We start from the raw sequence: 13311 nt of genomic DNA, 5'->3' as shown, positions 1-13311 counted from the left end.
ATAAACAATATAAAATAATTTTGTGAGAATGATGCTGCAATAAACACAAAAAACATAAAAAATAAAAGTACACTTATTGTGACTCAAAAGTACCACTATTGCTAAACTATCGTATTTTTCACAACGCCATCACTACAACTCCGCGCCGAAACACACTGTGATCACAGTGACACCGCGTGGCATACTGACGAGAACATATAGGAAGGTAGACGGGGGTGAGACGCTTCAACCTATGATTTCTACAAATCGTCGATCTGTCATAATCTTTACAATAGCTTAGTAATCTAGGGTTAAAAGATTTGTAAAAAAATATACACGTTGTAAGGTATTAAATGGGTATGGTCTATGTCACAACAAAAATAACAGTTTATTGTTCTTAACTACACAAGAGTGTAGCCACGTGTACAGTGCACACCCCACTCAACCGCTAAATTGCTACTCACTGTCCCTGAACCGAAATATACGTATATCGGTCTTAATCGAACTCTACGAACGACAAACTCAACCTCTTCTTCCAATTAACACCGTTACTTAATAACGCGCGGGACTTATTTTCTGCCTACGTGTCATCTTGACAAAATTCTGCTACACTCACACTCTTTCGACGATCACCTTCTTTCTTTCTCCAGCGCCGCCTGTTCTACCCTATATCATCCGCTTAATCCGACAGATATCGCTCTTTTTACTGATTACAATTATATTGATATATATATATTTCTTACACACGTCCTCTTTACTTTAGTCCAAATTTTGACACATTAAAAACTCGTATTATGGGTTTCCATGTCAGAATTGAGAAAAAAATCGCGAAGATGCACGTTATACTGTATTTATCACAACATCAATCAGCTGTTATCTAATCCCCTTCATTGTCAGCAATCATGAGTCACTCATTTCTTCAATCGCGGTACAAGCTCATATGAAGCGAGCCTTTACATAAGATTACAATATTAAGTGTGTATGTGTGTGTTTATGCGCACGCGTTGGTAATGTTAATTACTTTATTGTGGATAATTCTCCGATTGTCTATATTGCCTAAAGACTATTTTTAGTTCCCGGATAAGCAAATCATAGACACGATTGGCGCAACGTGACAATCGTAAATTATCTATTAACGGCTTGCTCACACAGTTCAATGATGGAGTCACCTCGCAGCCTTAGCAATGCCAGATTGTACCAGCAGTTACAGACAAACATAAACGTTTCTGAGAATTGTACATCTACGATATAACAAGATATGCAAAGATTTATTTGCAAAAAACTGCGAGGAACGAACCACCTTATTCGCTAAAAAATATATCTCGTCAGCTCTAAAAATATATTTAACATCTGACCACTCAGTCAGATATGCAACGTGGCAGACCGAATACAATTTCCAAAATACAATTTGCAAAATATAATGCAAATAAGACAGTTTATGTAAAAGTTGGTTTGTTGGATCGTGTCAAATGTGTCATGTTTGTCAATTAAGAAGAAAAATACTTTTCTTACAAAAAGATATTCTATTTATACGTATCCAATAAAATCTTACAAAATAGTATATTCGTTACTTGGCAGTATAAAAAATATCTTTTCTAAAGATATTTTCGATTTTTTTTTTTTTATTAATACTTTCTAAACGTGCTTGTATTTCTCAAAAAATACCAGCACATGACTTTTCATCTTTATTTAAAAATATTACTTCTCTAAATGTCACATTTGTGAATCATGGTATTATGAGAAACGCGAACGTAAAAAGATGATATTAGTCCCTGTCTTTTTAACGTATATTATGGAAATGATATAATAAATAAAATTGCTTAATTGTGTGCGAGATCAAACAACAAACGTCGCTCGCTTTATGTTAGCTAATGATAGCACTTGCGTCACTTAGTTATAGTTTATAGTTTGTGACTGCTAGGGAATAAGGCTAAAAAGCTTCGTCGTGGCAGCTTCGCCTCAGAATGCTGCTTCCGCTTCGGCATCCACATATGTCCCTTTCGCCTTACACTTCCTGCGCACAAGGAGATCGATGCGTTTCATAATTCGGAGTATATTCGAATGCATGCATCTAAATTTACGAAACCGGCGCGCGGGCTTTCACTCACTTTCCGAACTCCTCTCCGTCCTGAAGCGTCTCTGGCAGTGTGCATCCTGCAGTTTCGGGCAATAACAGACACAGCGCGGCGCCAATTAACGGCAAGACGCCGAACACGGTCGGCGGTAGCCACGCTTTGATGCCGCTCTGAAATTATGTCTGAAATTAACAATCTAGGTTTGCATTCCAAAACGTCCTTTCCGAAGAAAATTTTACTCTTAAGTCCATAGTATATGTAATATAAACTATAGATTTAAGAGTAAAATTTTCCTCAAAAAAGATGTTTTGAAATGCAACCTAGAAAAGAGAATCGCCGATCCTCCAGTGGCGATGAGACGTTCCTTCGATTCTTAGCGAGAAACAATCAATAGTGATAAGCAACCTGTTCACGCGACATCACACGACGGGCCCGACTTCAGCCTGTATACGTGAGCAAAAGTCAGAACAACATTACCCGGTCTCTAAGTTTCGCGAGTGTATAAGCGACAGTCGATTAATGCGAAAACTTACCAAAGACACCACGAACGGCGCCACGATGGAACCTAGTCTGGCGCACATGCTGCTCGTGCCGACTCCGATGTTCCTCACGACTGTGGGGAACAGTTCTCCGGAGAAAAGGTAGACTGTCGTGAACGATACCGCTATACCGACGATACCGCAGCATGCCAACAGCAATCTTAACCAGGCGATATCTACAACGAAAACGTATCGACCATGCGTCTTTTTGAAAGATCGCCCCCTCTCCCGCTCGCTCATTGTCCACCGGCGCGAGAATAATTTCGCGAGCGAAATCGTTGAGTTACACTGAGAGAAGAAATATCTAAAAAATAAACATTATTTTTTCGATAAGTACTAATAACGTATTTATTGCTCTAATATATTCAATATTCTTCAAATAAAAATATATATATTTCTCTTTAACTTTTTTCAACTATTTATTCTAAAACAACTGTTTATTCTATTCGAATAAAAAAATTTAGATTTAAGGGAATTTTTGTTATTAATACTCGCTGAATCAATATTTTTTATTCTTTAGATATTTTTTCTTTCAGTGTAATTTTGGATTATTCAGGCAAAAAATTAAACAGTTTCGTTTTTATGTCATTATTATTTAATGAAATAATGTTTTAACCTATGCGTACTGTAACCTTACTACAGCCTTCGCATATATTGCTTCATAAAATTATAACAACATAAAAGTACAATCGTTTCATTAACATACGAAAAGTTCGAAATTGCTCATTACACGACCCGATAGTTTTGTTCGCGAAATCATTCGTGGATAATGAGCGGCGGGGGAGGCAATCTCTCAAATATTACACAACCCAATAAATCGTGACGCTGCGTGAAATTTCGACCCACCGTCGTGTTTCGATGTAATAACGACTGTTTACGTTACATAACGCAATGGTCTCTTACCGTGTGATACGATGATCAAGAACAGACAGGCCACGCCGGCTGTAGAGTTGCTGCAAATCAGAGTGACTCGTCGACCTAATTTGTTCATTGCCCACCATGCGACGAAGTTTCCAGGAATCTGTATAGCACCGGATACTGCGAAATTAATGAAAATATCGCCGCCGACCTGGCCGATATACTGTGACATGCCAAACAAGCCCATTCCACAAACGGTCCAGTTGAAGAAAATCGACAGAGATTTTATTCGCATGTTCGGCGTACGAAAAAGATCCACAAACGAAGCTCTATGATCCAATATGGATTTCTTAAAATTCTGTAACGCATATCAGAACTATAATTAGTCGTAGCACCAATTAGTTATACAAGGAAAATTCAACTCATAAAAATTTAATAGACAATTTAAAAAACATAAATAAATTGAAGTTCTTGATAGTCCTTTAAGAAATCGAATATAATCAATTTTTTAAGAAAGGTATTCATTAACAAGCTTAAACTGTAAAAATATGTAAAGAAGACGCAACTAGTAAAAAATGGCGCAAGTAGAATTAAGTCTGTTTTTTAATTAATTTAGGCGTACATAAGGCTTGGATCTTTTTTGTTTTATGTAGAAAGACGTATGAACTACTAATTGGTAGTTCAAGAAAAACGCAAAAATTATGATTTCGTGATTTAAATCATTCTTGCATAGGCTAATTGAAGTAATTAGTTTCTTAACTAACATCGAAGTATTAGACTTAATTTAGCGAAATTTTTTTCGGCAGAACATAATCGTTGAGCGCTTTTCTCACCTGCTGCAAGCAATGTTTCCTTATCATTTCGGGAATGTCCACGTTTTCCATTTTATTGATACTGGCTGCCTTCTGCAAGATCTTGCAGGCCGCTTTCTGCCTTCCCATAGCTAATAACCACCTAGGCGATTCAGGTGCTAACCACCAATAACTTAAAAGAATAATGGACGGAAGGGTGATGGCGATCTGCAATTGTTGCCAATGTCGAAACCAGAACGCCAATCCCGCCAACGACAGATGTCCTAAGGCAAAAGGAAATTGGTACAGAACAGTGATGGCGGCTCGCCATTTCGTACCCACTATTTCCATGCCTAAAAAGAGATACACAGTTAAAACAATACACTTTATAAATGAAAAAACTCATTAGTAAGGTAACGCTCCTAATTATGGCTCACTTATGCTTAGAGAGAATAACTTTCATTATATTTATATAAATTTATCGATCGAATTTTAAAACAAGCTATTGATACAAAAATAAGCAACTAACATTGTAGTTAAAAAAAACTGGATTTTAAATTAGATTATTCTAAATCATAAAAAAAATGATTAAAAACATTTAAGGGTGAGAGCCTTAATTATAATGAATGGTCAGCAAATATCACGGACTATACAACACCTAAATTTATATTAATAATGTTCACAATTCACGTTGTTATCTATACAGAATAATGGTATATACATGTAGCACAATCTATTAGTAGCTTCATAAATTTAAGGAGTCGGTAAAATAATTGATATTCTAAATTTTTTCTTAAATATTAATTCTTAAATATTAATACGTTTTTGAGTTGGATTTTAAAATACAAAATTAAGGAATATAAAAAAAAATTATTTTCCCTTGTTTTCAAAAAGTACATAATGTGAACTTTTTTAGTAAATCAAATTCAACCTATAATTGGGACAATTACATTGCTGATCATGCTAATCAATCAATAGCAACAGTATATCGTGAAAAGGATCGTATTTCTTTGGCGAGACGTTATGAAATAATGTCTGCTCTTATACGTAAAATAATCTACTGTAGCCTTTTACCCACACTTACACACCATAGCATCGATCTAAAGACTCAAATATCAATTTATCATAATTCATCGTAGACTCACAAATAACGTAACTAGTGACCATTGTGCCTCCAGTGGCCATGGCGCTCAATAGTTTCATCAGCAACAATGCTTGAAACCAAGGCACTACGGCGCATCCAATCCCCGATACCAGTTGGAGAACCACGGAAATCATCAGCGGTACTTTCCTGCCGTACCTGCAAGTTACGCGTGCACTTCTTACTCTCCTACTTCTCCATGTAGTCGCTTTTTAATAGCTGCACGAGCTCAATTGTACATGCGCTTAACTGACGTGACCGATGCACTTGCCTATCCGCTAAACTGCCGAAGATTATGTTACCGAGCAGCACGCCGAACATAAGAATAGACTGTTGTATGTTCGCGTAGTGCGTCCGATCGCAGACTAAATTCCACTGTAACGAAAATAACCTTTACGATAACAACGATTGTTTTCGTTGTTCTTATAATAATAGCGTATGATTGTTTTATCAGCGAAGTGCCAATAGCGCCGTAGAGTTCGCGGTAATATGAAACGCAATAATAATTCTCTCTAATCGCACTACCCCGCAATGTAAGTACAGCTCGCGACACGTAACGAACGATCCGCGGGAATGTGTGAAAACGCCTGGATATTCTTCTTTTCCTTCATTTTAGACAACTAGTCCATATTAACAGTTTAACGATTTGATGTCGCCTCTTTCATGCTCACCTGCGATATAATGGTCTCGGAAAAGACACTTCGGTCATATTTCCACTCCGTGCACTCGACTAATGTGCCGTTAACGTTGACCGTGCATTGGTCTTTGGAGTCCGTGGTGGCAGGCTCCGTGCAATTATAATCCTGGTGCGGCGCCATGAAGACGATCGCCAATTGATGCCAGGCTACCGGAAATTTGACCAGGGAAATCGCCAGGCAGACGGTGACTTGCCATCTGCCGAGATTGCCGATTGCGGTCTGCACGGCGTCGACATTTGCGTCACCGTCGACATGGTCGTCTTTACCATTGGAAACTCGTTTAACGTTCACGCCCGCTGCAATTTAAAGAGACTGTATGTGTTTTACTCCGGGTACGCAAGAAATTTATATTAAATATAAATTTATTGCCGCGTACGCCGTCTATCTGTCTCTCGTCGATCGTGACGTTAGTCTGTCGATGTCGCCTTCGGTGACAATAACCAAAATAATCAAACTACAAACATGCAGCAACAATCATCTGCACTGAGAGAAAAAAATAATTGGAACAACTATAATCTCACTATATTTTATAGTTTGTTTTGGCCTCAAACATATATTTATAGTTCATCTAAACACGAAGATATAGCAGAATGAACACACATTTATAGTCATCATCTTATTACACTATGTGTATAGTAAAGCACGCTTTGAGAATATAATTACATGTACCCATATTTTCCAAATATTTCAATTGTATTGACTATATAAAATAGTTAATTTTTCTTACCATTTAATATTTGCTACCTTACTATGTTTTTTATTTCAAATAATTATAATTCTTAGTAAAACCTTTACATGAATCAGTTATATTATGCTTATATTGTAAATATTACAAACATTATGGTGACATTTACTATAAAAAAGATAATCCTAACTATAATCTTTTTACTATGCCATTATAGTTCCAAATATCATACATTTTTCTCTCAGTATGCTCTGGTACCAGGCTTAGTTGCTCAGTAGCGGAGGGTATAAAAAAATATATATATGAAATATGTATCCTGCTTATACACTGAAAGAAAAATGTTTGGTATTTGTAACTATAATCATATAAAGAAATAATTATTATAAATTATGGTCAAGACAATCATTTTTTTAGTCAATTGTACTATAATTTTAGTGAAAATAATCCTATATGCATGTTACTACTACTATCTTTGTGTTGGAACAATTAAAAAATATAGTTGAGGCCAAATTTGACACAAAGATAACAGTAGTAACACGCATATAAAGTTATTATCACTAAAATTATAATACAATTGATTAAAAAATAATTGTCTTGACCATAATTTATAGTAATTATTTCTCTATATGATTAGTACTCTATATGATAGTTACAAATATTAAACATTTTTCTCTCGCAGTAGTTGCGAGATCTCTACGAAAGGTCTCCACAGCCCACTTGCCAATCCATAATTATGGGCCAATTTTATCTCGTATTACCATATGACTTCAATTATTTTATGAATGAAAATTTATTTTATTACTCGAAACAGTATATTATACACTTGAAAGAGTTTTCATTCTAGCTAGTTACATGTCGCTTAAGTTTATTCACTCATGATAGAGAATATTAATACGAAATTTTGAGAAGCTCGAAAATTACTTTGTTACTACTGAGTCAGTTCTTTTTCTATTTTCTAACTGTAATATTAATTATTCCGATTTTAACAAAACTCAAGGAGAGATATCTATGTTTTTTAAAAAGACCATTTTCGCGATTTTGTATCCACTGTGTTTTTTTCGAGATAAATACTAGAAAAAGAAACACATGAGTAACTCCTGAGGTCACCTAAACTCGATCTTACCTACTTCTAGCGTTAAATCGAAAAGATTAATAGGATGCTTAGGTAAATCCTCGATGCTTAGGTAAATTTTATCGGGGAGCAGGAGGAGCTTGTCGTGAAGAGTATGAAAGTCGAAGCAGCGCTTGTCTCATGCATATTAATAAGTTATTAGTATTGAGCAGATGAAATTATTCGCTCTTTTATGACTCATCTGTAAATCACGGTCTCTAACGAGCCATCGATGATTTAATTTTCTTTCTGATAGGGAATGAGGAAAACCGCAGTTTTCCTCGCCTAACGGGAAACTCCTCGCCTGCTGACTCCTTCTTAGATACGCGCTCGCATTCGTGCGCGTAATTTTTTTCGGTACGCAACTTTTCGCGCACGTTATCATTTTCCGGCAATTAGTTCGTGCTCGCACACATAAATTATCAGCCGCGCAAATACAGTTCGCTCGAACGCGAATATGTACTCACAAATGTGTATCTCGAGAATCTCACAAACACGCCTATGACCTATTTTTGCTGAAATTAACCGAGAAAGTCGGCTCAACGGTCGTCGTCGCGACACTTCATGTCGGCTTGCTAATATTTCACCGCGCGACCAAGGAGACGAGTTTTCGATCGCGAAACGACGATTTGACGGGAGGCGGCGAGCGTGAACGATGATCGGCCGATCGCGCCAGTGGTTGAACAGACATATGCGTGGTGTGAGTATTAACACTGTCAATTTCAACTATCCAAGTACTCCGGATCTTGCGAGTCTTGCCTGTATCTTTACTTGAATAAATTACACTGAGAGACGAAGGAAAACAATTTGTTAATTTAATTAAAATACTAATACTCACAACAGACGAAACGTTGGTCGACATGGAACAACAAATGGGAACAAATGATTTGTCACTTTCAATTTACCGCTCTGCGTTTCAACGCTTCTGTCATGTAGAGATAACTAACCTGAGCCAAACAGACGAGGAGAAATGTGATTTGCATCTCAGGCAATGTATGTTTGTTAGAGTGACGTGTGATGTAGAAGTGACTTGCAACAGTAACTGCGATCATTCGACCTGACAATCATCAAATAGCAAACGTGCTTTTGACCTAATAATCGAGAGATCTTTGTCAGTGTAGAAATAGGACCGTTTCCTCTTTCTTTCCTCCCTCCTCCCCCTTTCTTTACCGATAAGATACGTGTATCATTGTTCTCGTCGTGTCAGTAAACATATCAGTGACAGTGAACTCGGAGAGAAGACAGCTTCATTTTGCGTCTGTACGCCGTCTGCACATGAGCAACTTGCGGCTAAAGTTAATTCAATGAATGCACGAAATAATTGGACATTTCCAGGCTTTTCTAACAACAGCAAACTACGAACGAATGCATTGTGTACTCCTAACTATTTACTACCTAGTCACCCCGAATAATACCCGCGAGGGCGCCCGGATAGCCGACTACTACCCGGGTTATACCTGACAGCACTAGTGAGCATACGCGCTACTCACCGCGGTAAATGACGATCAAACCAGTTCGTAAGAGAAAAAATGTTAGACAGTGCGTGAGAACCATAAAATGCTCGGCTAACCTCGAGACATCGAGAAGACAACCTTCGGCTCTCGGGCGCTCCAATTTACATCGGCATTCTTCTGCGATGCCTCGAAAAGGTCAGTCTTGCCTTTCATGCACCTCTTTTATTCGGCACTGCGATGTACTCCGACAACATTGTTACCCCTCACGCGCGCCGCGGAACAAATGGATCGAATGTTGAGAGGAGAATTTTTAACGGATTTGCAGCCGATTGTTTTCGAGCGCGGAAACGCCGGGACGGATCGTCATTTGTTGCGGCTTACCGAATTTCCACGTTGCATATGCTCGCGGTTGAGGCCCGACTGAAAAGTTCGCCCAGGTGAAGCAAAATCCGATTCACCGTTATTCATTATTTATCGTCTTAATCGCCGCCTTAATTATCGTCGCGATCTCTCATGCCGCCGTAATATACGTCAAACATACCATATTCGTCGATTTTCGTATTCTTCATATCACTGCCTGCTTCCGCTGTTTTAGTTTTCCTCACTGTCCGGATATCTGCAATACAATTGACGGATAAGGAATGTAACGGCGAGGAACAACGTATCAGTCGCGAACGCGCAGCGTTAAACGAGTGTTTATGTAATGAAGTGTCACATAAATGCAATAGATTATTCACAAACACTATCTTCAACCATCTTTACCGTAATTAAGTTAAAATTTTACTGAAATATTCTCCAACTGTCTTTTTACGGTCAATTGGCGGTTCGAGTTCATATCACTGAGCTCGTCTTTATTTACCAACTTGTTTCTATTTTTACAAGTCCTTGGTATTGTTTTTCTTCGAAGTTAATGCTAAACAACACACTGTTACGGCTAAACTAAAACTCCTATAATTCTCTCGAAACTTCACTGTTACGCGAAGTATTCTCTCTTTTTTCCAAATTTCTCTGATAATTTTGTTTTCCGAAATATCGTCTTGCCAAGTTCAATCTCGCCAAGTACACTTGTGTTTTCATTCGCGCATTTTAAAAATGTAGAAATTGGTCGCCACTACAATACAGCTTGTAACTTCGTCTCAAGAGTTAAGTAGCCTACTGATTAATGAGAATTTACCCAGTTCGCGCTTACGGAAATGAAACTCGGATATCCGGCCGACTTTAAAGGATCGTGAGCTCGAACACGCTCTCTTTCTCTCTCTCTCTCTCTCTCTCTCTCTCTCTCTCTCTCTCTCTCTCTCTTCCCTTCTCTTTGACTATCTCGCTTTTTGGCGTAACGTCACATACGTGTTAGGAGTTACGATCTGGAAAATGCACTTGTTCGCGCTCTCGCGTTTAGCTCGTGCCAGAAACTGACGGTGACGAGTAAAGAGTGTTCGAACAGTATTCTCCGAGCTGTACGGCCACCGCACCGCACTGCAAGAGGAGGGATGCCGGCGCCAAGCATCACATCGAGACGCGCTTGTACGTAGGATTGCAGAAAAACGTTTACCTGGGAAGGGGCCCTGCTGCAACCTGCAATTCAATGAATAAGACCGTGGAAGACGGTGTCTTCCAGGAATGGGCCGACCATGAAGATCGTTAAGATACAAGTTCAATTTTTTCGCAATAAAATTTCTGATGAAAAACGAGCTCAGCGGCATGAAGCTGCGCCAGTTGATCGTGAGCAACAAAGAGAAGTATTCTAGTCAAGTCACTCGACACCGGGCTTGGTTGAAGAATATGCTTGTCCATCGCGGTTAAGTCTTGATCACCCGAGATACTAATTACGTTTATGTTCCATAAAATTAAAGAGACGGTGAAGGAAAGAACGTGAACCAGAGGATTGAAAAAGAATTAGAGGAAGGATTTAACGAACAGATCAAAACTTTCCGAAAGATTGCTCGTCTACTCGACACTTTGGCACTCCCGTTTCCTGCGACGTTCACTTAATTCTGTCGAATATTCAAAACTCTTCTGCCACTCTTGGGAGGGTACACTACATTTCATCTTGAAACACACATCCGATTGCGCATGCTCGACTATTGCACATGTAAATGTGCCGCTACCGCGCAGTAGCTTTCTCCATTAACCTCAATTAACTCAGTCCTTTAAAAATATACGCTTGCTCGAACGTCGAACTGCATATGATTCAGAAGCATTTCCACGTGTACATTAAGTGGCTTAATTGCTGTAAATTTGTTGACTCGGCATATTAGTTGGAGAAATGGCTTGATCAGTATGTTCGCTTGTCTTAAGCAGTTACGATTCAATTATTCTAACGCTGCGCGCGAGCCTTTCGAGTCTTGCGCAAGCTCGCAATCATTTCCGATACGTTGACATTACACACCGGTCTCGTCCTACTTCCCTGATGATTACGATGTATTAACGTACGCGAATACAAATTGGCTGATCTTCGGATACAGCTTCCTGGAAAACTTGTACGTAGAATATGAAGGAATGCAAATTCTGTGCAGATTTGTGTTGACTCATTGAACGAGTAATCTTATCTTATCTAGTGTTTATTGATCAACATTCAAAAACACAACCAAAAACACAAACACATGCCTAAATATACTTTCATGCTATTTACATTTGCGGTATTTGTTGCTTCTGCTTTAACTCTATCGTGCATACGTCGACCTTTTCCTACTCGCAAAAATATCACTGAAATTTAAACGATATGTACACGGATAAAATATAGTTTCCTTTTTTTGTGAGTTCTTTTTAATTTTACTGTGTTGCAGAAATAGACTATCGGTCAGATCTATCGGTGCAGAAATAGGTTATCAGTTAGATCTATCTTGCTAAAAAACATAGCAAATTTTTTATAATATCACATCTCACTTCCTAAGATATATAAAGCGCACATGAAATAAAAAAGTAGTCGATTATTGCAGAATGTCGACCTTTTCCTATTGCACTGAGAGAAAAATGTATGATATTTGGAACTATAATGGCATAGTAAAAAGATTATAGTTAGGAATATCTTTTTTATAGTAAATGTCACCATAATGTTTGTAATATTTACAATATAAGCATAGTATAACTGACTCATGTAAAACTTTTACCAAGAATTATAATTATTTGAAATAAAAAACATAGTAAGATAGCAAATATTAAATGGTAAGAGAAATTAACTATTTTATATAGTCAATACAATTGGAATATTTGGAAAATATGGGTACATATAGCTATATTCTCAAAGCGTGCCTTACTATACACATAAAGTAATAAAATGGTGACTATAAATGTATGTTCATTCTGCTATATCTTCATTTTTAGATGAACTATAAATATATGTTTGAGGCCAAAACGAACTATAAAATATAGTGAGATTATAGTTATTCCAACTATTTTTTTCTCTTAGTGTGCTTAGAAAATTCTATAGTAATTTTTGCTATAAAATTTTCTCCGTATATACACTGAAAAATACTACTTTTCGTTTTTCTTTTCTTTCCATTTGTGTTAAAGTACAGTTGCGTTGCACGCAGCTTGTTGAAGCGCAAAACCCATGCAAGTCCATCTAGATAAGACACGTGGTCTCTGTTCATGATTTACGTAAACATAACGGAAGCCGCAAGTCTTCATCGCCGCCATGTGTTATTATCTATTAGCGAGATATAGATCCGCGCGATCCAAATCAAATATCTCTATTAATCTGCCGAGACATAAGTTTACATTAAAACGTCACGTCGCGGCAATTGTCGCTTAATCAACGATGCAGTGGTCTGTTTTAAATATCGCCCGGTTGCTTCAGAAAACTGAGGAAACGGGTATCGGCTTGTTTCCTTCTGTTACATATTTATCGCGAGCCACACGAACGTACGAACAAAGAAAAAGAAAAGCTACCAAGTGAAGGAAAATTGCTGAATATGATATATATCTTTATATTAGTAACTCTCTCAATTATCGTTCATTACGACAAATACTTGATTGCCCCG

At 37.7% G+C, this 13311-nt stretch overlaps 2 protein-coding genes across 9 annotated transcripts in view; one reads left to right on the top strand and one right to left on the bottom strand.

Annotated features, from left to right (window-relative positions):
- Positions 1-13311, top strand: part of LOC116846673 (beta-galactosidase) — a 140962-nt gene that overhangs the window by 100407 nt on the left and 27244 nt on the right. The window lies entirely within an intron of this gene.
- Positions 349-11429, bottom strand: LOC116846675 (organic cation transporter protein-like). Of its 8 annotated transcripts, none has more exons than XR_004378557.1 (11): positions 10676-11240; positions 9873-9947; positions 6055-6377; positions 5655-5758; positions 5388-5542; positions 4285-4595; positions 3497-3809; positions 2588-2769; positions 2375-2497; positions 2088-2250; positions 1973-1993 (listed from the first exon to the last, which is right to left on the bottom strand). XR_004378557.1 is itself a non-coding variant. In XM_032820837.1 (10 exons), the coding sequence occupies exons 2-10, from the start codon at positions 9898-9900 to the stop codon at positions 1939-1941; spliced, it is 1608 nt and encodes a 535-aa protein (XP_032676728.1). In that variant the 5' UTR covers positions 9901-9947; positions 11247-11429; the 3' UTR covers positions 349-1938. The 8 variants fall into 8 exon arrangements, 5 of the variants coding, with proteins under 5 accessions (XP_032676728.1, XP_032676727.1, XP_032676726.1 ...); XR_004378556.1 differs by having other exon boundaries at positions 2088-2236; XM_032820837.1 differs by lacking the exons at positions 2375-2497; positions 10676-11240 and adding an exon at positions 11247-11429 and having other exon boundaries at positions 349-1993; positions 2088-2224.

Source organism: Odontomachus brunneus, unplaced genomic scaffold, assembly GCF_010583005.1.
Source record: "Odontomachus brunneus isolate Ranch 3 - 2012 unplaced genomic scaffold, Obru_v1 Obru_scaffold_066, whole genome shotgun sequence".
Lineage (NCBI taxonomy): Eukaryota > Metazoa > Arthropoda > Insecta > Hymenoptera > Formicidae > Odontomachus > Odontomachus brunneus.
Note: the sequence above shows the minus strand (reverse complement) of the source record. Positions and strands in the feature narration are given on the sequence as shown.

Excerpts from the sequence above, each read along its gene's own strand:
- LOC116846675 (XM_032820837.1), bottom strand. The coding sequence starts at position 9,900 with ATGAAGAATACGAAAATCGACGAATATG. Across the intron at positions 6,378-9,872 it reads TACGAAAATCGACGAATATG|CGGGCGTGAACGTTAAACGA; the intron begins GTATGTTTGACG and ends TTTAAATTGCAG. Across the intron at positions 2,225-2,587 it reads CGCCGTTCGTGGTGTCTTTG|AGCGGCATCAAAGCGTGGCT; the intron begins GTAAGTTTTCGC and ends ACATAATTTCAG.